The sequence below is a fragment of the Paramisgurnus dabryanus genome, chromosome 10, assembly GCF_030506205.2.
Source record: "Paramisgurnus dabryanus chromosome 10, PD_genome_1.1, whole genome shotgun sequence".
In the NCBI taxonomy this organism is placed as follows: Eukaryota; Metazoa; Chordata; class Actinopteri; order Cypriniformes; family Cobitidae; genus Paramisgurnus; species Paramisgurnus dabryanus.
The window spans coordinates 4,320,468-4,346,682 of NC_133346.1; the positions used below are offsets into that span (position 1 = coordinate 4,320,468).

General features: G+C 37.2%; 4 protein-coding genes across 7 annotated transcripts in view; 3 read left to right on the forward strand and 1 right to left on the reverse strand.

The window, feature by feature from the left end:
* Positions 1 to 5,687, forward strand: part of ssbp2b (single stranded DNA binding protein 2b) — an 85,139-nt gene extending 79,452 nt beyond the window's left edge. For all 4 annotated transcript variants that reach the window (XM_065262181.2, XM_065262165.2, XM_065262173.2 and 1 more), the window contains 5 exons: positions 2,077 to 2,147; positions 2,247 to 2,325; positions 2,521 to 2,549; positions 4,181 to 4,279; positions 4,367 to 5,687. In XM_065262181.2, the coding sequence (XP_065118253.1) occupies positions 2,077 to 2,147; positions 2,247 to 2,325; positions 2,521 to 2,549; positions 4,181 to 4,279; positions 4,367 to 4,396 (308 nt within the window). In that variant the 3' untranslated portion in view covers positions 4,397 to 5,687. The remainder of the gene's footprint in view (positions 1 to 2,076; positions 2,148 to 2,246; positions 2,326 to 2,520; positions 2,550 to 4,180; positions 4,280 to 4,366) is intronic.
* A 3,840-nt stretch (positions 5,688 to 9,527) lies between these two features.
* On the reverse strand, positions 9,528 to 11,927 carry zcchc9 (zinc finger, CCHC domain containing 9). The gene is made up of 6 exons (XM_065262141.1): positions 11,823 to 11,927; positions 10,708 to 11,156; positions 10,410 to 10,560; positions 10,201 to 10,293; positions 10,018 to 10,086; positions 9,528 to 9,853 (listed from the first exon to the last, which is right to left on the reverse strand). Exons 2-6 carry the CDS (start codon positions 11,104 to 11,106, stop codon positions 9,741 to 9,743), a joined length of 825 nt encoding a protein of 274 aa, XP_065118213.1. The 5' UTR covers positions 11,107 to 11,156; positions 11,823 to 11,927; the 3' UTR covers positions 9,528 to 9,740.
* A 21-nt stretch (positions 11,928 to 11,948) lies between these two features.
* LOC135744177 (hatching enzyme 1.2) lies at positions 11,949 to 16,285 on the forward strand. The gene is made up of 10 exons (XM_065262152.2): positions 11,949 to 12,119; positions 12,232 to 12,288; positions 12,384 to 12,443; positions 12,538 to 12,584; positions 14,004 to 14,085; positions 14,199 to 14,313; positions 14,555 to 14,727; positions 15,106 to 15,187; positions 15,271 to 15,392; positions 16,164 to 16,285. Exons 1-10 carry the CDS (start codon positions 12,080 to 12,082, stop codon positions 16,184 to 16,186), a joined length of 801 nt encoding a protein of 266 aa, XP_065118224.1. The 5' UTR covers positions 11,949 to 12,079; the 3' UTR covers positions 16,187 to 16,285.
* An 862-nt stretch (positions 16,286 to 17,147) lies between these two features.
* Positions 17,148 to 19,996, forward strand: LOC135744160 (alpha-2B adrenergic receptor). Its single transcript, XM_065262128.2, has one exon. The coding sequence runs from the start codon at positions 18,041 to 18,043 to the stop codon at positions 19,379 to 19,381; it is 1,341 nt and encodes a 446-aa protein (XP_065118200.1). The 5' UTR covers positions 17,148 to 18,040; the 3' UTR covers positions 19,382 to 19,996.
* The last annotated feature ends 6,219 nt before the right edge of the window (positions 19,997 to 26,215 follow it).

The window sequence follows — 26,215 nt, forward strand, 5'->3', positions numbered from 1 at the left end:
TGATAAATCAGTTTAGACATACCGTAGATAATAGCTCTTTATACTCAACGCTGGATTGAAAATAACCTAGCATTGCATATATGTGACCCTGTACCACAAAACGTCACACGGGTATATTTGTAGCAATAGCCAACAATACATTGTATGTAGAGATGTAACGATTGCTGGTTAAATGGTTAACCACAATAAAAATATCCAATGGTTAGTATTATGCTGCGTTCAGACCAGCCGCGTTAGAGGCGTCAAGCACAAATTATTTAAATGTTAAGTCAAGGTAAAGACGCGTTGATGGAGGTCTCGGTGCGCAAATGAGGCGTTAAGCATGTCTAGTTCGCACGAATGATGCATATTGAGCGTTGCCACGGGAAACGCGCGTGTTTAAAAAGTTTAACTTTGGCGTAAAAACGCGCCGCATTAACCAATCAAGAGCTTGCTCTAGAAGTGACGTGTAGTAATTATTCACCTTTTTCCGCGTGAATGTCTCAATAACTAGAATTTCATGTGCGGCTTTCACGCGTGAATGAAGCGAAATGTTCAAATGACAAACTAGACGCGGTAGACGCAAATTTGATACCTCAAATGCAGCTGGTGTGAACCCACAGTTACCGAGCCATTTTTTAATTACTGTTTAACTGTGCCGACCAGACACATGTTTACTTAATATTATTTTAGACAGATCCATCTTTTGTATTTATTTTCCATTAAATGGATGTGATCTGATGAGTTTAAAGTTCCTTTCTACTCTGTTTGTTTCTTCCGCGATTGCTGTGAGCTCAGGTGTTAAGCAGCATACTCCTGGGTCCTAAAGTACACCCGATTTCTCACAACATAGGCAGACAAATGACTTGCTGATTTGTCCTGTTTTTATATTAAAATCTGATTTAAGCACTTGTGTTTTATCTGAACCAGATTAACATTTACCTCATGACCCCAATGTGCCATGATTAATGTTAATGGTATTTATTTGATGTTTATGCAAACAAAAGTGCACTTACATGTAAAATAAATTTTACATTTGGTTTGCATCACTACTTTTTTACATTTCTTAAAATTGTTCACAGAACCATGATATTGATAATTGTGGTGATTTTTGTCCCTATAACCAATAATCTTTTTTTTTCTTTTTTTTTAAGAAAATTACTTTCATCTCTAATTTTATGGGTCAAATTTATGATTTTTTTTAATGGCAAAAATCATTAGATTATTAAATAAAGATCATGTTCCATGAAGAAATTTTGTAAATTTCCTACCGATAATATATAAAAATGTATTTATCATTAGTAATATGTGTTGCTAAGGACCTAATTTGGACAGCATTAATTTTTTTTTCTCAATATTTAGATTTTTTTTGCATGCTCAGATTCCAGATTTTCAAATATTTGCTTCTCTGCCAAATATCGTCCTATCCTAACAAACCATGCAACCAAGAAAAACTTATTTATCAGCTTTCATACAATGTATTAATCTCAATTTCAAAATATTGGTCCTTATGACTGGTTTTGTGGTTCAAGGTCACATATATTATGCATATACACTGCAAAAAATTATTTTCAAGAAAACAAAATTTTCAGTATTTTTGTCTTGTTTTCAGTAAAAATATAAAAAAATCTTAAATTAAGATGGTTTTTCTTGATGAGCAAAACAGCACAAGAAAATAAGTCTAGTTTTTAGGCCAAAAATATCAAATTTAAGTGATTTTGTGCATAAAACAAGCACAAAAAAAAATCTGCCAGTGGGGTAAGCAAAAAAATCTTGAACATTTTTCTTAAACACTAAATACAGGAAAGATTCATGAAAAAATTGTTTACCCCATTGGCAGATTTTTTTTGCTTGCTTTATCCACAAAATCACTTAAATTTGATATTTTTGGTCTAAAAACTAGACTTATTTTCTTGGGTCGTTTTGCTCATCAAGAAAAAGCATCTTCATTTAAGATTTTTTTTATAATTTTACTGAAAACAAGACAAAAATACTAAGAATTTTTTTCTTGAAAATCATTTTTTGCAGTGTATAAACCATATTAGTCACTTATTTGGTAAAAATATTGTCTTCTGTATTTTGTGTGCTGCTTTACAGATTCGACCAACTCTGGAGAAAACATGTATACTCTAATAAACACAGTGCCACCTGGAGGAAACAGGCAAAACGTGAGACTACAATACGAGTTTGAAGTATTTGTACTACTGGAATGCATGTGCATTGTCATTGTTATAATAACTTGTCTTATATGTGTGTGTTTCTGACAGTTTCCTATCGGTCCGGGTGGCGAAGGTCCAATGGGTGGAATGGCAGGAATGGAGCCACATCACATGAATGGATCATTAGGTACAAGCAGCCAGACTCCAAGATTGATTTTAGTGCTGTGGAGAGCATCAAAGCTACATTTGGTTTTAAGAAAGGTTTCATGCATAATTTGCCCAATTTGTTGTACGGTAGTTTTTTTCCTTGCATGTCTATGCCACCTTGTGGACAACCTTTAATATGATCTTTGAGAATAAATTTCTGTTGTATTTTATTTAGGGTCAGCTGACATGGATAGTATGCCCAAGGTAAGAGATTTTTATTTTGTGAAGTATTAATTAATATATTGAATAAAGGGCTACACACAAAAGTTTAAAAGTATTAAAGTATGCTTTAATTTGGCTGTACAAGTCATGTCAATGTACTTTTTACTAAGGCTGTCAAAAGATTAATCAGGATTAATCGCATACAAAATAAAGGTTTGTGTTTGCATAATATGTTTGTGTGTATATTGTGTTTAATTATTATTTACATATAAATACACATACATAAAATAAATTTAAAATGTAAAAAAATATTTATGTATATACATTTTTTATTTACATATAAAAATAAAAAAAATCTAAAAATCTAATATATATATATATATACACACATGTTAATGTTTTTTAAATACATACATGCATGCGTGTGTGTGTGTGTGTGTGTGTATTTATATAAACTAATTTAAAAAACTTTTATTTTGTATGCGATTCATCTTTTGACAGCCGTATTATTTTCTATAAATCTGAACTAGTGATGAGTTGTTGTCAAATTGCTTAAGTTATTTGATAACTACATAATGACTTATTGATCACATGAGCAATCCCAATGTTATGGATGCAAAATTTTTAGACGAGGGAAATATACGCTATGGATGTAACAAAAAAGAAATTAGAAAAGTAGACAACATATTTTGTAGTGGCGGTGGGTGACTTCTCTTCCGACAGGCGCGAACTTAAAATATGTATTTGTTGCGTCATGTGAACATTTGTGCATTGTGTGTCATGTCAAAATACATGCAAAATAATTTGCAAAAATGTTTAAAACTTAGACAAAAACCTTGCACTGGTATGCAAGCCACTAAATATCAGTTTAGTCAAATTTCATGGTAAGGTTAACATTTGTATGGAATAGCTCACATCATTCTGTTTTACAGTGTATAAGGAGTGTATCAGAATTGTGGCAAAACCAGATTTAGGTAATTTAAAAAAAAAACTTTAAAGGGGACGAATCATGAAAATCTAACTTTTCCATGTTTAAGTGCTATAATTAGGTCCCCAGTGCTTCTATCAACCTAGAAAATGTGAAAAAGATCAACCAGTAACTTAGTTTTGGTAAACCATTCCCTGCAATCATGTGAAAAAATAGGTCATTGAAATGTGGCTCCCCTTGTGATGTCAGAAGGGGATCCTATTATAATAATACCGCCCCTTAATCTGCACTATCCAACCACGGCACTGCGATTTAGTGCAGAGATCAGCTCATTTGCATTTAAATGCATGCTACAATAATGATTTATATGGTGTTTTGAGCTAGAACTTGACATACATACTGGGGACACCAAAGATTTATTTGACATCTTAAAAAAAATATAGGGGCGGTTTCACAGACCGGGTTTATCCTAGTCCCAGACTAAAATGCATGTTTAATTTGAAAACACCTTTATATATATTTTAATATATATCAGTGTCATTGTTTTGTCTCAAGATGCATACCAGTATAGTTTTTTGTAAGGTTTGTTTGTGAAAACTTCCTAACTGGATTAATCTTAACCCTGTCCGGGGAAACTGCCCCATTGTGAAATGTCTCCTTTAATGTTGGCCTGGACTGAAAGTTGAAATCTGTATTGTAAGTTATATATAAAAAATAGTGTACATTAAAATGTGTTTCTGCACAGAATTCTCCTGGAACCTTGAGCATGAGCAACCAACCCGGAACACCGAGAGACGACGGAGAGATGGGCGGGAATTTCCTCAACCCCTTCCAGAACGAGAGCGTACGTCATTTACTGTATTATCCTCATGATCGGTGTTTTAAATTCTGTTTAGGTTTCTTAAAACACTTGCGTTCTCCTTCCTTGCAGTATTCTCCAAACATGACCATGAGCGTGTAAAGACCTCTTTTGAGAACCCAGGTGGGTTCCACCACACGACAAGGAACTCGTGCAAGCGCGCTGTAGCCAGCCCTCTTCTGCTCTCTGGAGAATATGGGTCCAAGCCTCCTCTTTTCTCTCCTCGTTTTCGTTTTCTTTATTCACAACGATCCTCGGCGGCGTCAGAACCAAGGGTCCGTGTTGAAGCTCGTTGGGCGAGAAAGACAACTCAACAATCTGTCTATATTTACGTATATCTTTGTGTATATATGTGGGTGTACATTCAAATTTACCTGTGCATGTATGAGAGGAGATATATTCATCATTGTACGGGCTTGAAAGAGGCACAAAGAAAGCTGATGGACTTGAACTGTATGACTGCTCATATTTACTTTAAATTATTGAAACATGCGAAGGGTCAAGTTTATGGGAACATTCGAAATTACAATGAGCACGCTGTTACCGATTTGTCATCGAGGAGTTGTTACTAATGATTATTTCATACCGCAGACAGACATCTGTGCTCCTTTAATGCAGCCTGATCAAATCTCAAGGTTTTGTTTTTGTATATATGTCATAAAAGGAGATTTATTTATCAGGACGATGCCTAAGAAGAACAGCCATTCGATACTTACACTTAAATAAAATCCACCGCATCTTCAAAAACTGTGCACAACATCTTCTACAAAGTCTTGAGTTAACATCATTCAACAACAAAGATTTCAGTCATGCTTTGACAATATTAGGTGACATGGATTTGATGCTTTTATATGACATTTTATTTGTTAAAATCTTTGCATGTGAATATTGAACGTCGAGGAGGATTTTATGGATAAATAAACTGGTCCATTCAGAGGAAAGGCACATGGATTGGAATTAAAACACCTGTCATTTAATAATCAACTTATTTATATATCCGTTGTTGTGTCACCCGGAGAAACTGTGATTTTGCTTTGCTCTTATTTTAAGTGAAATTATTATTGCAAAGTTTTTAAATGCGTATATATATGTGAATTTTTTTATAGCTTGGGATCCAATTCATTTGTGTCTCTGTGAATTATTTAAAATTATACTGTAAAATAACTGAGGTGTTTTTGTGTTTATTTGTAATAACATCTGCCTTTCTTGCCCCCTGAATTTGCCTGACTACGAGCGAGATCCCATTATGCGTGTAAAACATTTTCCTTTGAATTACTGAGTCATTTGATGTTTCATTTATGATTTTGTGAAGTGTTTCTTTTCTACTTTGTACACAGAGAAGTTTTGGATATACTGATATAAAGCTTCTCATTGCTGTTTATTAGACTCTTAAGATTATTCTGTTTGTGTGTGTGTGTGCGCGTGTGCGTATGGATTTACTAACTTTGTGATGACATTTGATCCCCACCAAAGGGATAACTAGAAATTGTTTGAACTTGTGGCCACAATATTTTGGTCCCCATGAGCAAAACAGTTTATAAGTAAATTTAAGTAAATGATGTTTATTAAAACGTAGAAGGTTTTTTGTGAGGGTTAGGTTTAGGGGTTGATTTAAGCAGGGTTCACACACCTTAGTTAACTTCAAATTCAAGTATCTTTTTAGGACTTTCCAGGTCCAGTACCCTGAAATTTAAGGACTAAATGTGGTGACATATTTATTAGTGAGAGTAGGTTACATCGTGTTACCTTTTAAGATACATTGTTACAGTTCCCTTTTGAGGGAACTCGCGCTGCGTCACTGCGGTGACACTTTGGGGACGCCTCCAGTGGTAAGTGCGTCTGAATGTGTATATCAAATTCAACCAATGGTGAGACTTAACGACAAAGACAGGGTGACGTGGGAGCCAGGAAGTATAACGGCTTTACAGGGAAGCAGGAAGTACGCCAAGGGAGACGCAGCGTCTCGTTCCCTTCCCAGGGAACAACAGTTACATACGTAACCCGAGACATTTTCATGTGTCAAACACAACTATGCAAAAAAGCATTTAGGTATGAATCAATATTCGCATAAAGAATATATAAGCATTTAAAGTGAACAGTTTAGCACGTGTGCTTAAAAAGTCTAGAATTTTTATGATACTATCCTATACTAGACAGGGAATGGATTTTTTTCCGGTAAACTTCTCGCATAAAATTGATTCAAGCACTTTCAATGACCTGTATCTATGTATGTATTTTTTCAAAATCTTCCCAGGGCCTTAAATGTTCCCCCCAGATTCACAAACTTTCAAGGACCCGTGGGAACCCTATTTAAGGCAGTGGTTCTCAAACTGGGGGGTGTAAGATGGTGCCTTATGACATTTTTAAAGATAAATGAATTCATCATAAATTCTGTGCAATGAATAAGGCTAACCAACAGCACTATAATGTATAATTTAATGTTTTGTTTAATTTTAATTTCTAAGAGTGTTTTATTATATGTCATAAATTTTCTTTGAGGGGACCAGAAGGGATGCACCACAGGGTGCAGCGCATGCCAAAAAGTTTGAGAACCATAATTAATGGGAAAGCGGCATATGCAGTTTTTCCAAAATAAAAGGCATAGGGGCGGTTTCCCAGAAATTGCTAATTCTAGTCCAGTCTAGCTGTCTTAATTTAAATACATCTTGCCCTGACATATTTTTAAGAAAAACCACCACCGTTTTTCACGATTTAACTACGTTCTTACCTCAAATTAATACATACCTATCTTTTTTCAATGCGTGCACTTTGACCTCAGCATGCAGTAATATTGACTACAGACACGGTAGAGGCAGCAAGCGCGAGTGATTTATATGTTAAGTCAATGCAAAGACGCGATTATGCATCCTGCGGTGTGGTAGGCGCGGCGCGAAAGCCCCTCCCATGACACAAATTTCTGCGTAAATGTCTCAAATTTCACGCGTAACTGAAACGAGTAAACTCAAATGTTGAAGCCTCCAACTACGCACGAATATGTTTTTGCTGCCTCTACCGTGGCTGGTGTGAATGCACCATAAGGCTGTGTCCAAAACCGCATACTGTACAGTATGTACTGAATGAGATGAAGTACCTACTTACTGACCGTTAAAAGAGTAGATACTGTATAGTATGAATGAGATTCGGACGTACTACATCCGCTATGTTGATCACGACATCCTGTCATACCAGCCTGAAAACAGCGGCATCGCCGACGACCCCTCCTCTTCTTCGTTGGATTACTCCTCTCCTCGGGCATCGTGGGATGGTGAAGTGTCCGTCGTGTGCACACTTCAAAATCTAACCTGAAGTAGTAGGTCATCAAGGTACTTTTCGCATACTATATATTTGGACATACTACTCGCCTCGCCTACTGCTTTTCGCTTACTATATAGTTTGGAAGTAGGCGGTTTCGGACGCAGCAAGATGTTTGAACGAGAGGGGGAGTAGTCAGGAGTGATGATGCTAGTGCGCGCCGAGGTCGAAGTGCTGCAAACTAATGGCGCTTTTCCATTGCATAGTACCCCACGGTTTAGTTTAGTTTGGGTCGGGTCAGCTTACTTTTGGGAGCTTTTCCATTGGGTGCAGTACGTAGTACCCGATACTTTTTTCCGTACCACCTCGGTTGGGGTTCCAAGCGACCCGAGCTGATACCAAACGTGACGCGAAAACACTGTAGATCACTGATTGGTCTGAGAGAATCGTCACGTCATCGCTATAATGTAAATATTAGCTTTAGCTTACTGCTAGCTTGCGCTGTCTCAAGCAAACCTGTTGTTATCTGTGTTCTGCTATAAGTTTCCAAACTCCTTTTTAGCGATGAAAAACATCCACAGGTTGAGAATCCGGGACACCATAACAGTTTTTTCCAGACTTGCAGTTTGTGGCGGCACATTCGCGACGTGCACGTCCGCATTATATATGCTTAAATGCAACTTGAATGAGGCTCAGCGGAGCGCCGTCGACTGACGCCACGGGTCGGGTGTTTGAACAGAAACTGTCATGTGAGACAGAGGTAGTTATAAACGCGATGTGCAAACATCTATTTGTGGTGGCCAATTTTAATTTTGTGGCAGACTGAGAAATAAATGAATGTATGGGAATGTACAACAACGCTCACACGTGTATGATGTCACAGCAGTAGGCAGCGTAAATATAACGACACGCCTATAATCCCTCCCACTCCGAAGTGATACTAAACTCGATGGAAAAGCTAACCACGCCAAAGTGAGGTGAGCTGACCCGACCCAAACTAAACTAAACCCTGGGGTACTATGCAATGGAAAAGCGCCATAAGTGCTCTTTCGCCATACAATATAGGTCTCATTTTTTAACCACTTAAAAAAAAATTGCCAAATTTAATTTACTTTAACAATACTTACTCGTGTAAATACTCACAGACTCACAGTCTTTAAATAAGAAAAACATGGAAGTGTTTGGTGGCTTTTAAATTCATCCCTGTTTGGATCCTAAGGAATGAATGGGGCTAGGCTAAATGCTAACACATTCACAACACGCTGTACAAAGATTAGGTGCACGTATAAGGTATGTATAAATTTGTCTAAGTTGAGGTAAGAACATAGTGAAATATTGAAAAACGGTGGTGTTTTCCTTTAACATACAACATTATTTTGTCTCAAGGTGCACACAAGTATTGTTTTTGGAAGATAAGTTTGTAAAAACGACTTGAATGTCCTAATATAACTAAAACCTAGTCCTGGATTAATCTGACTCTTAGCTGTGTCCCAAATTGAAGGCTGGAACCTAAGGAAAACTCCATTTGTAGTGAAGCTAAATGTGCAGGATTTCTCATTCATGACCACAGCTATTCAACCTGCAAGGTAGCATTTGTTATTTCTGAAGCTCTGTTATCTAAAAAAAAAAAATGCACAGCTTTAAATCTGAATATTTCTTTTGCAGGTTTCTTATAACAACCAAGTAACATCTGGAGTGCTTCCCTACATAAAAGGAAATGTAATAGGCTAGTCCAAATCTATGGAAGAGACGACCGTGTCCTGCGTTTCTTTTTTAAGAGGAAGATTTGCTTACCGCGGTTTTCTGATGCACAAAGTGGAAATAGATTCTGTTTTAATACAACCTATGCAGTTCTTTTTTTGTATTATATAAGCACACTAAATATCTCTCCATTTTAAAAATATATGAGCATTTTGTAAATAAATGTTGCTTTTATATGTAAAGTCTTAAACTTATAAATGAAACCCCCTTTCTCTTATAGCAGTATTAATGATTTATATTTCATGTCTGTGACTGACCCAGTAGTGATGTCCACAAGTCTCAGAATCTTTACAATATCTAAACAGTCATAAAATAATCCATGGCACACAGTCTGAGCACATCCACAGGGCCGAGGTCTTTGACGAATCCACAACCGCAGAGCCCAGACTAATCAAGTCTAAATTAAGGTCCATTTCTATATTGTCCAGACAGGTCAAAAAACCACCACCTTGTCCTTCTTTGGCTGCACTTTCTTCGCAGGCACATGGACGTCTTCGTGGTCAGCACTGATCCTGTTGGACATCCGGCTGACGGTGATGGCATTAGCTGTATGCAGGAAGGAAACGTTAGACCTTAACATACACACTTCAACCGTTATTTACATCATAAAAGCTTTGCATACTAATGTCATATCAAGCACAACACAGGATAAAGTTTATTATTAGCAGCACTGTTATAAAGTCATTGAAAATCATAATATAGGTGCTCACCTGAGGTCTGATGTTCAGGACAATCCTTCTGAAAGTGTTCAACTGAACCACACACACGGCAGCAGCCTCCTATAGCAACAATACAACTCCATGTAAATAACAGCTGTATGTGTGCCAAGTAATGTATACATAGGTCATAAAGGTTGATAAAATAATGCTGATCTTGTGTATTGGCTCACTCACCGGCAGCATACAGTCCCTTGGGGTTATCAGGACAGGATTTGGACAAATGACCCGTCTGACCGCAAATAAAACACTTGGCGTAGGGAAATTCACCTAGAAAAGAGAGTAAAATTAATATACGTTGCATTTATGAATGTCAATGCATCTGACTGGGGTCACTGTTTGAACTTTATTCATATATGTCATCATTTGTCTGTCCTGATTCTTACCCATGGCAGGATCTACTTTAGCCCGACATCCCCGGAGTTCATGTTCAGTAGATCCGCACCGATAACAGATTCCACTGCCCATCTCTTCATCATTATCTGCCTCCGGGCAGTCCGTAATACCGTGACCGGGCTTCCTACAGTTGAAGCAGACCTACAATAAACACAAAACATAAATATTAATACACATTTTATATACAATATATCATGACTTATTAACAAGGTTTTATATAAATGCTTATGAGTGCTGCAATGTGTACTGATATTACACATCCCCTGTTTTGGACCTCCAGCTTCTTACCATGTTGTTCTTTTTAGTTTGCTGTCTTTTAATCCTTCTGTGTTCTCGTCGTTCATCTTTCTTCAGCGCTATCGCCACTTCTTCTCGCAGGTCTTCGTTTCCCTCTCCAGGTGTCCTCCTCTGTAGGGTCTGACCTGTCTGCCTTAAATACTCCAGAAACCCATTCACATCTTCAGTGTCATGACCGTGTTTGTTTTTGATGGGTTTATTTATGCCTCGTCCATGCTGGACGGGCCTCGGAGCATTAGGAGCTCTGTTATGTCTGTTGGCTTGGCCTCCTCGGTCACCGGAGCTTGTTTCTGGTCCTCCTGCATCCCCGTTTGCTTTGAGCTGTTTCCACGGTGTGGCATCGGCCGTTTTGTGTTTGTGAATGTTGTTTGCACGGGCCCACCTCGTCATTTTGACCTCCGATGGATGGAAGTTAATGCAACACACAGTTGTGGATATTTCTGTTAAGAAATGCAACATTAGTTAATGTAGATTAAATAAATTAAGATTAGATAAAAAGATGGATATAATAACAGAAACTCTGTTGCCTGTCCCAGCAAAGAACTTTCCTCTAACGTTACTTTTTGGTTTCCAGAACGATATTATACAAGGCTTGTATTTGATTAGCCAGAAAAGTTTTCTTTTTGAAAGTAGAACGTTATTTTTAGGTTTGTTTAACGTTCCCCTAACGTTAAAATAGCATTATCGTAACGTTCCCATAACGTTTTGATAACGTTATTATAAAGTTAGGGAACGTTAAACTAACCTAAAAATAATGTTCTACTTTTGTAAAGAAAACTTTTCTGGCTAACCAGAAACCTTGGAAAATAACGTTATGGGAACCGAAAACTAAGGTTAGAGGAACGTTTTGGGAACCAAAATTGTAAGCTGTGATCCGAAAATAATTTTTAGATAATAATGTTCTTTATTTTAGATGTGTTACCATGATATTTTTGATAGTTGGGCGACAATATAATGCCTATACTTCCCATTAAAATGACCGTGTTATGTTTCCCCCGTAGGAACATTTGCGATATCGCAAGTATTTGCTACCTGGAACAAATCGATAAAGTCTTCAAAATCGATCCGATCCAACAAAACCAGCACCAAAAAAATAACACACTTACCGGGTAAATTAATCGTAAGCAACAGCTGTCAAAAGACAACACCGTTCACGTGTTTATTCATTCGGTCCCACAGATAAAATGCTCCGTTGTGAAACTACACCTTCGCTCTTTTGGTTCCGCGCGCTATTATGAATGGACTGAAACGCGAGTTGCAGGTGGACGATTCATTTGCACATTGTTTGAAAAAATTTAGGCCTTTTTTACATTTAGGCCTTTACTTTTAAGATATTTTCTTGGTTTACTACAAACTTTTGAAAATGCTGCGGTTCTTCATACTGCTTGCATGGCTTTGTGAAGGTAACGTTACAATAATCATAAGCAGTAAGAATAAACACCCTAACGAAGACCTTTTAGTGTTTAAACCTAACCATGATGTCGTTTACGGGTTGTTTTTGTTTGTTTGTTTTAGTGTGGGGAGGACCTTTGGAAACACAGAAAAGAGCTGCTGAGATCCAGTCTGATGAAGGTATGAGAGTGTGGTCCGTTTACTTTTATGGTTTTTAATGAAGTCAGCTGCATTGATATGAAATGTTCTGATGTAAGATTCTGTGTTATTCTCAGGAGATGTTAACTCGCAGAGTTCAAATACTTACTTCGTAAAACACCCTGAAACATCGTTGAGTAAGTAATGCACATCAACACAGAAGTGTGTGAAATACATCAAAGCATTTAGTCTAGATGTTAAGTTATGTGTAATTGTTTATTTCTTAAACAGATATTTCAGATGAGTTTGCATTTGACGAGGGTGATATCATAGTACCTGTAAGTTACATAATGTGTTTGTATTTATAAGAATGACACTTTTCTAACTTTAGATTTCTGCAGGAATTATTGCAAAAAATCCTGGAAAACTCACAAAGACCCAATTATGATATACTATACATAATTCCCATGCTGGTTTGGTGCTGGTTTAGCTGGTGGTCATCAGCATGTGATTTTGGGTTGATTTTCTTTTTTTTTGGTTGACTGTTAGGAATAATTGATGACAGGCCATTGAATTATTAGAAAATAATGCAAACCCAAGGTGGTAATGCATTATTTTCAAATAATTAATGGACCGGAATCAATTATTCTGCTTATACCACGGTTACCACAAACATTGATCTGGTGGTTATTTTAAGACGTGTTTTTGTGCGTTTTACAGAAAAACTATCAACACCCATAAAACGTTTCTCAACCAATCAGAATAAAGCATTTAACAGGCCTGTGGGATAGACGCTTTCATCGGACACATGTGCGGTGATGCGATTACGCGTTTGTTTAATGGTCTGACTAGTTGCTAAACTGAACTATGTAACAAATACCTCGTTGAAAATAACAAATGTTTTGGTTTCCTAAAGACGAGGGAAGACAGCGATCATGGATTACCGCTATTTGATGAGAGGTTTGGCAGCCGATCTGTATTTAAGACTTTATAGTATACATTATATAGTACACCGTAACGTTAGCTCAGTGTAGTTTTTTTATACGCTTTAGCTATGATTTGAGCTAAGGTAATCTACTTGTTATTTATTTAGCTTGTTATCAGGCTATCTACTCTAAAAGGACTTTGCTGTTATTGATTCTTTGCTACGTTTGTTCCACGAAAGCCGTTTGTTTATGTTGTCACTGCTGAAACCGTCTATCAGTAAGGAATAATTGACTACGGGCCGTTTAATTATTTGAAACAAATGCATCAGAATAAAGCAGTAAACAGCCCCATGGTATAATAAATGAATAAATCACTTTAAAATTCGTTTTTACATGTTGGCGGTCATTAGATGCACCTCTTAGCCAATTGGTCAACCAAAATGTGAATATTACATCATCCTTTATTTTTCAGGTGTGTTCAACAAAATAAAAGTCCTCCGCAAAAGGCACTTAGCCTGTATTAATTATGTCAGCAAATCTGTAATAGATTTCCTTTGTTTCACAAACAAAAGACTTAATGCTAGTCTTAGACTAACACATGTCTGAGCTGTCTCAATTGAAAATAACTTGCACTGACAGATCTTAAAATATGCCATTTATTTGTCTTAGGATACACACCAGAAACGTCTTTTTCTAAGGCATGCTTAAACATCTTAGTTTACCTAAGGCTTAGTCCTGGCTTAAGCTAAGCCTTGTCTGTGAAACCAGGCCATAGTGTCATATCCTGTCTGTTGTTTTTCCTGTGCTTAATTTTTTTATATTTTTTTTTAGAGTGAAAGGAACGCAGTGAGTGCCGTGTGGCCAGAAGTGGATGGAGAAATGTCAGTGCCATATGAAATACATTTTGATCTTAGTGAGTTTTCAGCATGTTTGAATCTGACTTTGGCACTAAATGTTTTGCTTTTCTGCTGTGGTTGTCAATGCATCTTTACCTGATCAACATGTGTGTGGTTGTTGTGATGTCAGAGGACAGGACTCCTCAAATCACCGAAGCTTTAAAAATGATCAGTAATAGGACCTGCATCAAGTTTCATCCGCACAGAAATGAAACCGACTACTTAAAATTTCTGTATGGCCAAGGGTGAGCTGTTATAACTTCTGCATGCACTATGATGGTTTATTAAGTATTCAAGACTGGTTTAAATTAATGATTTTTCTAATTATTTGAGTTCAATTTTAATTTGAGTGTTAGATGTTAGTGTATGGTTTTTTATTATTTCATTTTTTTTTTTTTGCCTTACATTTAACATCGTATTTCCTTAGGACATTGTAATAGGAATAAATAATACATTTCTCAAACTTTATCTTATTTTTTCCTGAAGGTGTGCATCTTATGTGGGCTGTTTAGGGGGTGAACAGAATATCCTGATTGGGCCGCAGTGTAAGGTTGGAAACATCTGCCACGAGATTCTTCATTCCCTCGGCCTGTACCATGAGCATTCGCGGCCTGATCGTGGAGAACACATCACTATACTGTTTGAAAACATTGTCTCTGGTATGAGCTGTATGAATCGGGTTTAAATGAAGGTCCCACACAAATCAAATTATATTGTTTAAGAAAGTATTAAGACCACAGGTATTTAAAAGTTAGAAACATCTCAGCAACCATCAATAGAAATGGGGGGGGCACCTAAGCTAAATTTCAAGTGCAAAAGAGTTTGAATTCTTTTGTAATACATTTACAGACATTTCTAAAATTCAGTTAGCATTTATTTCTTTACAAGGGTGTAGATTAATTAATGTGTAGATTTCAATGATTGTAGGATCACTATAAAATTGAAAAAAGTAAAGGGGGGTCTAAATTCTTTTTTTGTAAATGAAAAAATATGAAAATGTGTAATTGACTACATGCTGGACAAAACTCTTTTAATAGGGAAGGCGGACGATTTTATGGTGAAAAAGGGAAACACCCTTGGCATTAACTATGACGTGGAATCTATTTTGCATTATGGAAGGTAAGTATTCCTGATCATTATCCTTTATTTGGTTTGTATGCTGACTGAGGTGAACCAAGTTTCATTATTCTTTTGTTTTTCAGCAATTATTTCTCACGCAATGGAAAACCCACAATTGTACCCAAAGATGGCGCTGTGAAGATCGGCCAGAGGACTCATCTGAGTGAGCTGGATGTGGCGAGACTCCGGAAGCTGTACCACTGCGGTATATCATAGTACTGTACTTTAAGTAGCTCAGTCGTGTTGGGTTAGGAAATCAAAGGTCATGGGTTCGAATCCCAGGGAACAGACATAGTGTATTGTTCAAAGTATAGTTTTGATGCAATGTAAGTCAATTGAGAGTCAGCCAAATCCATAAAAGTAAATCTCATTGTGTACACCTAACAAACAATCATACGTTTTAATTTTTAATAATGTGAGTAAAGTCAAGTTTGGTTTTCACAACCATTCTCCACCCTGTCTCAAATCCTTAACATTTATTTTTATTTTTTATTTAAGAAATGCATCTGTCAATAAAAGTCTCTTGCAACGCAACTTCCCATTTATACAGATACAACAGCATGCGTTGAAATGGGCTGCTGCACAAATGTTAAGGGTCCTTGATTAAAGAAACTCTTTCTGTTTATTTCTAATGTTTAAATCTGTCAAAAAGTGAGTCATCTTGTTACCCGTCTTGCATGGTTTAAGTCCCGTCAGCATAAATCACTTGAAATGTATTACAGAGAAGCCAACATAATTTGTAGTATACTGTGATGATAATTTTAATAGTTATGTATTCTGTAGCATTTTTTTTTTCTACGTGTTGAAAAGCCATTATATTGTTTTCATTCCCGATTCTGACAGCTGAAGCAACAAAACTTAATAGTTCTCCAGACTCTGCAGTGCAGTTTTATTTATTTTATTTATTTATTTAGTGAGTTTAAGAATGAAGGATCTCCTGTCAAACTAATCAACTTTTTCTCTTTCTGCCCTTCAGACCGGAGAGAAAATCAAGTTTAAACCTCACATGAAACATCTTGGATGCTTTTTGATGACAAAAGAATTCAGGATGACAAATAAAGGTTTGAATGTTAAACGGATAAAAATTGTTGTGATTTTATTCCAATTATATTTAAATTATAGTTTTTTCATAACAGTTGTGTTGTGTAGTAGGGAAAGTTTATTTAGGATGGTCATTTTTAGATTTTGTCCAGTAGGTGGCGATCATTCCACATTTTTCTTTGCCTCTGTCTTTGGTGAAATTTAGTGCAGTAGGTGAATTATGTTTCTACAGATAAAAAACTGCAAAAAATTGACCAATGTAATATCAGTGCAGTACATTGTATAATGTAGTGGTTTTATAGGTTCCTCATTAAAGGCCACTTTCTGTTTTTTTTTTAGAAATGGCTAAATGTCCTCATTGCTCTCTTATTGGATAGATGATGATTTGTAGTTCATATTCAAAAATATATTTTATATATGCCGACTTTTAAATGTGTCTCACTATAACTCTGAAATCCTCCCTATATAGGGCTTAAATATACACACAGTATACACTAACCAGTAAGCATAACAAGGGGAACTGTTGCAGAACATAAGTGAATATATAGATGTATGTACACTGTAAAATAAGTCAAAATAAGTATCCCAGCTGTCACTGGGGCAGGACAGATATTTAAACATTTGGTACCAATATGTACCTTTTTGAGATACGAATACTGTATGTATCTTTGATGCACTAAATGCACCCTTTAGTACCAATGCTAATGTAAACTTTTTTTAAAAAAAAAGTCTACTGTGACGCTTGGGTACATATTTTGACCATTTTCTCCAACAACGCATCTGCAACTTGTGTAAGAGCGCAATTATATGATTATTATACAGTTAGATGCACGAGAAGAGGGAGTGATTCAGTGTGTGACGTCACGTGAGAAAAGGGCCCGACAGGTGACGTCACACGGGGGACACGGACAGATGCGATGATTTAGATCCGAGTTCCTTCATTTCACCGACTGATGCGCAGAGTTACAACATCTCTGAAGAAAACAATCATACGGACATTGAAATGAATGAAAGGATAAACGTAAAATAATAATTATATTATAATAACTCGATTTCTTCGCCGAGGAAAATGACTTGAAAACTGGACTACTTCGAAAAACTATTTCTTCACCATCGTGGAGTTTTTCCTTTAACATGGAACTTAACGAAGATATCAAATACTCTATTATTTGCGTTTCTGTCTCGATTGGAGCGCGTGTGGAGATGGTGAACCTTTTACGCGTTATGTGATGCGCGCTCTGGAGATGCGCGGACGCAAATAACCACTTGAACTTTTTGTTTTAAAACATTTTTACGTACAAATTGACAAGCTTGGCGTTTGTTGTCATCTAAATACTTCTACACTTGTCTTTAGATGATTAATATATTGATTATTTTGACGCGTCAGGTGCCATCAAGCATCAGAAGGCTCGAGATGTGCTTTGTTGTACACTTTTACTAACTAACTAACTGTAAGCAAAAACTTATCAATTAATCTTTTTTGAAAATATATATTTCATCTAAAGCACTTTATTATTTTGTTGCGCACATTTCTTTTTTTATAGTCAGTTCCGTTATCTTAGGACATTGGTGGGCTGTACCACCTATTTCATACGTCCGAGTTATATATTTTAAGCTCTTGTTTTTTCCTTGTGAGGTTTACTAAGACAACACCTTGATAATGCCATTCTGTGCCATAACCAGACTTTATACTTTGTCTTGGCGATTTTCTGAAAGGAAAAATGTATTTGCACAGATTGAGCTAGTGGACATTAACATAAAAGCCTCTCCCAAGTCGACTGCCTTATAAGCCTGAAACTTAAAACAACAGTGATGGCATCCACAGAGTGTTGGAAAAATCTCACTGAATGCAACAAAGGTGTCCCTCCTTACTCCCCTGAAGTTACGGCTGCGTTTGCCACCGTCATGACGCTCATAATGCTCTTTACCATCTTTGGAAACGTTCTGGTTATCATTGCCGTTCTTACGTGCCGTTCTTTGCGAGGGCCACAGAACCTTTTCCTGGTCTCCCTGGCAGCAGCGGACATCCTGGTGGCCACCTTAATCATCCCGTTTACCCTGGCCAAAGAACTCATGGGCTACTGGTACTTCGAATCGGTTTGGTGTGAGATCATCTTGGCACTGGATGTGCTCTTCTGCACCTCCTCCATCATGCACCTGTGCGCCATCAGCTTGGACCGATATCTTTCCGTCTCCCGGCCGATGCAGTACGGCCCCCAACGCACCCCCTGCAAGATCAAATGCGCCATTGTGGTGGTGTGGCTCATCGCGGCGGTCATCTCTTTCCCCCCGCTGGTCTCCATGAACAAATCCCAGGAGCCCAAAGAAGGAGGCAACCCACAGTGCGAACTCAACGACGAGGCGTGGTACATCCTCTACTCCTCCATCGGGTCGTTTTTTGCACCTTGTCTCATCATGATCCTGGTTTACGTTCGCATCTATCAGATCGCTAAGAAGCACACACGATGTCCTCCAGGAGAGCCCAGAAAGGATGGAGCGGGTGCCATTCCACAGGGAGATGTCCAAAGAGGGGCATGGGAGAATGGCAAAGAAGGGAAAGCGAATTCACCCAATCTAGCTGCCCCATCTTCCAGCCGGCCAGCTTTCAGAACCGACACGGCCGTGTGCCAGCCTCACCAAAACCAGGTGATAAAACACTCAGGTGGGCAGAAGGACAACAACAACGAGGAGAGTTCAAGCTCTGGCTCAGACCTGGATGTCGAGAGGGGACATGATGATGCTAACGGGACGACTTCCAATGTTGGGGCCCACCAAACCTCCTCACCAACCCAGACGTACAGGACCGTAATCGCCACATCGCAGGGTAGCCAGTTGGCATCTAACTTGAAACCAGCAGCGACGCCAAACACAAGGAAAAAGGCCATGATCATTCGGGAGAAGCGCTTCACCTTCGTTCTCGCCGTCGTCATCGGAGGTTTTGTCATTTGCTGGTTTCCGTTTTTTTTCTCATACAGCTTACAGGCTGTTTGTCCAGTGGCCTGTAAACTGCCCGAACCCCTGTTTAAATTCTTCTTCTGGATTGGATACGGCAATAGCGCCCTGAACCCGCTCATCTATACCATCTTTAATAGGGACTTTCGAAAAGCCTTTAAGAAGATTTTGACCGAAGGGTGTAAGGGTTGTTCATTTTGAATGAAACAATATAGTTCTTTTAAAAGAAAGAAATCATTTTTTTCAACCTGACAATGTTTTTATGACATTTAAGCAACCCTTTAATCCATATTGTCATTACTGTAATGTGTCCCGCAATGTATTGTAAAATATTAATGATTTAGGTTATGTATAGCCTGTTTGCATCTTTATATTTTGGTGAAAAATAAGACCTAGTCATGGTGTTGATATTCAAAATATTTCTCAGACAATGAAGAATTTACCCAAAACTATTTTGCAGGATTGTTCCCAAAGCATTAAAGACTCTTTCTTAACAGAACCGAACACTTTTACTTTATGCATTTTATCAAACACGAAGCTCATCGGTCTCTCCGGGTTATTTGTTTTGTACTTTCAAAGACCATGCGACTGTTTTTGGATGCACCTTTGGATTTGTGGCATTGTGAGATCACAGGAGATTTCTGAGAGCTTCACTTTATCTCTGGGGAAGAGCCGGGAGCTCTTAAAGCCCAAGAGGAGCGTTTCCGTCTCTTGGGAGGAATGGATAAAGGAAACGTATAGAGCATGATAAATGGCTCTGTCTTGTTTTAAAATACTCTGTACTTCCTCTGCTTGGATTTAAAGCATGGCTTTATCTCTCTGTCTATTGGTTTATTTCTGGTTGCAGATTTTAGTAATGAATGATGGATTTCCTAACGTCCAGAGTCAAGATAAGTCTGCTTAGTCTCATGGCTTTATTCGACTGCATGGTTCTGATCAAAGCAAATAGACTGGTGCTGGAGCATTAAACTCTTGACCGTCAAAACTTTTTTAGGCAATTATTTAAATTATTATGCACTGATTAATTCCTCTTCATTAATTTTTTTTTATTTTCTGCTGTGTGCTTTGTTCAATTTTAAAGCACATTGGTTTGTGTACATGCATGCGTGAGCGAAAGAATAAGGGAGAGAGAGCACATAATTGGTATGTACCAGCATGTCATTTTCTTGAGCATAAAACTGCTTTTTTGAATGTCCATCAATAAATTGTTGCCATATACCAAATGTGTTTGTGGAAATAAATTTACCTTGACTAAGTATTCTGATGAGTAATTATTTTAAACCAATGATGTGTCAAATCTGAAAATATTACTGTAGCTCAGCTATAGCATTGCATTACCAACGCAAAAAGTCATGGGTTCGATCCCCGGGTCACACATACTGAGCAAATGTACACGTAAGTCACTTTTAATAAAAGCTTGTATAGCATATTAGTGATCTACTTTTTTGTAACCAAAAGTTAGTATTCATACAACAGCTATGCTGATAAACAAGGAAGTGCAAGCCCTTTGCTTATCTAATAATCTACTTCAATAATCTGTGTATGATCTTTGTAAATTGTGACTAGCTTGCAGTATGTTCATTTAGTTAATTCATTTCTGATTTTTGCCTCCATAACGGTGCAGTTATCTGCATTCTAACTAAATGGATCCCCCCCAATTTCACAGACAAGGCTTAAAGGGATAGTTCACCCAAAAAATGAAAATTCAGTCATCATTCACCGCAAACCATTTTTTGAAAAGTTGCACACCAGCATTTTTTGTGATTTTCACAAAAGTTTCACAAAATGTCTTCCAGGAAAATGTTCTTCTAAAAATCTATAAACATACAAATATATAAAATGAAAGAACAGAACCTCTGCATTCAAACAAACAAAATGGGGGGAAAAAACCGTTTCATCCTACCTACCTTTATATTTATATTTTTCTCTCTGCTAATAAACTCCTATCTGGGTATTTGTCTTTAAAATACACTTTTTTTTAGCAAAAAGCTGAAATAATTGCATTTTTGTGAAGGAATTTTGTTAGAGATCAGATTCAGAATGATTATTAAAACATATATAGAGTTTAAAATTAGTAAATAACATCTTAACTTCAGTTTTTTCGTAAATTTGATAAGTTATCGCGGTATTGCAGAATAACATGAAAATTCTTTAGAGACACTTTTTTTATGCAAACGTTTTCTTTTAATTGACGAGATAACTCGTCAATGGCGGGAAAATAGTTAATATGTGCCAAAAAAGATGCTTAAACATCTTAAGTTACTAAGGCTTAGTCCTGGCTTTAGCTAAGCCTTGTATATGAAACCAGGGCCAAAAGACTTTGAAGTAGTCTGATCTCACGAGAATTCGTATGTTTTATAAGACTGCTAGTTTGTATGAATTAGTAGGGGAGAGCGGGGGCAAAAGTGCCATTTGTCAGAAAACGTAATTTTAAAGGCTAATGTTTTAGACTCACAAGTGTGGTCTATCAATACCAGGTTGAATTCTGAACAAATGTAAAACGACTTCGGTATAATTTTATTTTGAACATAAGTAGCGAATTGTTACTTTTGACCATGGGACATATTTACATATTTTATATAACATATTTATGTAATTTTCCATCATTTGCAAAAAATAATGAAATTACATTTTCATTTTAAGTTTCAGTTTCATCAAATGTTTCAAAAGCAACTTGACAGTACAAACTTGAATTGTTGAGAATAAATCAAATTAGCATACATTTTCAACATCATAACCTGTAGATTGATCAGTACTGTAACATATGAATAAAAAAAACACAACGCATTATAAGGAAAAAACTGTCTGCTTTATGAATTTACTTATGGTTGAAAACAGCTTTCTAGACTTACACGCGCAAAGCGGTGACGAAATAACACGATATTGGTCAGCTCCGTCAAGAGTTGCATTTTAAGATGCTGTCATAGTTTGGAATGCAAATGTAATCAGAGCTCAGAGAAAATCGCTTTGTTACTTTTGCCCGGCATTACTTTAGTCCTGGTTCTCCCCGGGTTAATTGTGTCCCAAAGTTAATTTTGCAAAAACGTACTATTATTGTAAAAAAACCAACAACCTAACCTCAACGTCACAGGGGTAAAGGCAAATAATACAAAAATGTACGAATTAATACGAATTAGCCACCTCGTAAAATACTTATTGCTATCAGATAATGTGGAAATATATAAGCGCGTTATAATCTGAAAACCACGCCCACAGGGGGGAAAACAATCCATCCGTCTGCATTGACTTTGTATTGCGAGAGGCCGCCTCCTTGTCATTTCTGGCTTATAACAAAAAACAGAATAATGCCTAAAAGCTGCTGTGTGACAGGATGTACAGCTAACAAGCCGACCCCAAAAAACGAGCGTTTAAAGACACAAAAGTGGAAACAGGCAACTTTTCACAGTAGCCTACTACTATTAATAGAACTGCGCCCACTAGGGGGAAACGTATGCTGCGTCCGAAACCGCCTACTACATACTATATAGACCGTTTCAGCAGTAACAACATAAACAAGCGGCTGTCGCGGTCCGCACGTAACTTCCGGTAAACTCCGCTAAGAATAAATAATAACAAAGTTCTTTAAACGTAGTTTATTTATATAACATGCAAAAAAAACAACACATAGATTACCTAGGAAACCAAAACATTTGTTATTTTCGACGAGGCATTCGTTCAAGAGATCAGTTTAGTAACTAGTCAGACCATTAAAAAAACGAAACCGGAAGTAAGGTTCGGATCCAGACGTGTATCACGTGCGTCCGATGAAACCGTCTATAGTACGCGAAAAGCAGTAGGCGAGGCGAGTAGTATGTCCGAATACATAGTATTCGAAAAACAGTATGCGAAAAGTACCCGGATGACCTACTACTTCCGGTTAGATTTTGCAGTGTGCATACGATGGACGCTTCACTATCCCATGATGCCCCGGACGAGGAGTTATCCAAAGAAGAAGAAGAGGCACGCGGCTGTTTTCGCGCTGAAATGACATGACATGATGATGACGTATGTCACGTGATGTAGCAACATGGCGGATGTAGTACGTCCGAATCTCATTCATACTACCAGGATTCATACTATACAGTACCTACTGTTTTAACGCCAAGTAAGTAGGTACTTCATCTAATTCAGTACCTACTATACAGTATGCGGTTTCGAACGCAGCCGTAGTCAGCAATCCACTTTTTTCTCCTTAAAGGCTGGGTTTTATGGCTCGACACCTTTTAAAAACATATTTCTGGGTTTTTTGTTTTCCCCCGGTGGGCGTGGTTTTCAAATTTGCATAACTGCGCTTTGTCTCTATGCTTAGGTCTAACCTTCTTAACAGCCTCTTAGCAAATGTCTGAATGTGATTATTAACGGTGTATTGAATTACTCTGATTCACTTCTAGATAAATATGTAAGTTGCTATTGTAGCTTCACAACTATCATGTGTGTTGACATCTCTGTCTCCTTCATACAAATCGTCTCCCAACATGAGGTCAAACAAGCATTGGCTTGATTTCGGGTGCTTTGATTTCCATTCATTACATCTGCCGGCGAAATCTGCTGTTAGCAGCTGTTCGTATTTTCATCCCGCGAGTTGCATTTTAATTTTGGTGGAATCTCAAGTGTCCTTCCTGTTTTTGAAGTGCCAAAAACAGATGCTGCTAAACAGGCCGAGGTGGCAGGTATTTGCAAACAGACTTAAAAGCAATGAAGATGATTATAGAGACTGCTGTGTTAGTTTTTATAATGATGACAGTGAATGAAATGATGCATATGACTGGTTGATGCTTCAGGGCGCTATATGATAATCAATTACGCATCAAGGTTATTATTAGTTGTAACTCCAAAAGGACTTTCAGGATATTTTTTGATTATGATCCTCAATGATAATTACTTTTGCTTACATTTAGGATTAAGGTGTCATCCCTAACACTATTAATGTGACTCATTCATCACTATTTGTACTGTGCTACAGCCTACTGTAGTCTTAGACATACTGTATGTGACCCTGGACCACAAAACCAAGTCATAAGTAGCAGGGGTATATTTAGCAGTAAGCAACAATACATTGTAGGTCAAAATTATATGCCAAAAATCATTAGGACATTAAGATTATGCTCCTTAAAGACATTTTGTAAATTTCCAGTAAATAAATATATCAAACATGTATGTATCATTAGTAATATGTGTTGTTATGGACTTCATTTGGACAACTTTAAAGGTGATTTTCTCAATATTTTTATTTTTTGCACCCCTGCATTCCAGATTTTCAAATAGTTGAATCTCAGCCAAATCTTGTCCTGTCCTAACAAACCATGCATCAATGAAAAGCTTATTTATTCAGATGATGTATAAATCTCAATTTTAAAAATACATAAAGTGGAAATAAGCATAAAAACGTAATACTGCCCACAAGACCCAGAATGAATGTTTTTGTGAAAATCTAGGTCTGTTTGCGTTTGTGATATTCTGAGTTATTTAAATAATGATAAGCACTGAAAACCCTTTTAGTCATCTTTCAGTATATCATCACTTAAGAGGGGCTAAAAGGGTCTTTATGATGTGAGTTAATTAGGGAGTTTGTTTAAGCGAATGTACTCTACAATCTGTTCCTGCATGTTTACAAACCAATCAGCAGCTGGATTGAGTTTTTAGATGCGTTCTGCCTTTCAAGAGCTGTTATTTACAAGCAAGCTATGCATCTCAGTTTACCACTACACCACTTATCTGGATTCACCCCAGTGTGTTGAGTTAAAGGTCTTTATCCTCCGTTATGTAAACATATTTGGTTCATTTATAGTGTGCATGTGTCGTTTGGTAAGCCGATGGTGATAAAATGTGCGCTGTAGATAAAGCATGCTTCTGTAGTTCATGCGGTCTGCAGTGAAGATGTAAGCCAGCGATGAAGGACAGGAAGTGCAAACACATTCTATAGCAGATATGAAATGCTTCAACTTAGTTTCTCATGGACTGAGGGTTGTTGAGGGTCTGACTTTGTCTTTGACTTATTACACTGAGGTTAATACTTTGGGTTTGTGCTTTTAATAACCCCACACATTTAAAAATGAAAGTGCAAGGCCTTCTTTACAGGGATGCTATTTGCTTCCCCATAAGAATTGATATTTGTAAGCACACAGTTGCACAGGTAAAAAATATTTTTTTGGTTCAATTTAGAAAAGTAAGTTACCTGGTGGCCATTAAATTAAATTTTCAGTACTTAAAAATATTTGTTAAAGGATTAGTCAATTTTCTTAAAAAAAAATCCAGATAGTTTACTCACCACCATGTCATCCAAAATGATGATGTCTTTCTTTGTTCAGTCGAGAAGAAATTATGTTTTTTGAGGAAAATATTCCAGGATTTTTTTTTTCATTTTAATGGAATTTAATGGACCCCAACACTTAACAGATCCCAAACGAGGCATAGGGTTCTTATCTAGCGAAACCATTGTCATTTTGGCAAGAAAAATAAAAAATATGCACTTTTAAACCACAACTTCTCATCTTCCTCCGTGCCAGCGCGAAATTGCGTAATGACGTTTAAAGGTCACGTGTTACATATATGAAACGCACATTTGCGGACCATTTTAAACAATAAAATGACACAAAGACATTAATTAGTATCATTCCACATTCAACAACGTCGGAAAATCCTCTTTCTCCACACTTGTAAACACTGGGGCGTAGTTTCGCATACGTCATCTGTGACCTCTTGACGTCATGACGTATTACGTGAGGTTGGGCTAGCGCGTCACACGACCTGAGGAAGACGAGAAGTTGTGGTTTAAAAGTGCATATTTTGTATTTTTCTTGCCAAAAATGACAATCATTTAGCTAGAAAAGACCCTTATGCCTCGTTTGGGATCATTTAGAGTCCTTTGAAACTGCAATTTTATACTGCATTAAATGGTTAAGTGTTGGGGTCCATTAAAGTCCATTAAAATGAGAAAAATCCTGGAATGTTTTCTTCAAAAAACATAATTTCTAATCGACTGAACAAAGAAAGACATCAACATTTTGGATGACATGGCGGTGAGTTAATTATCTG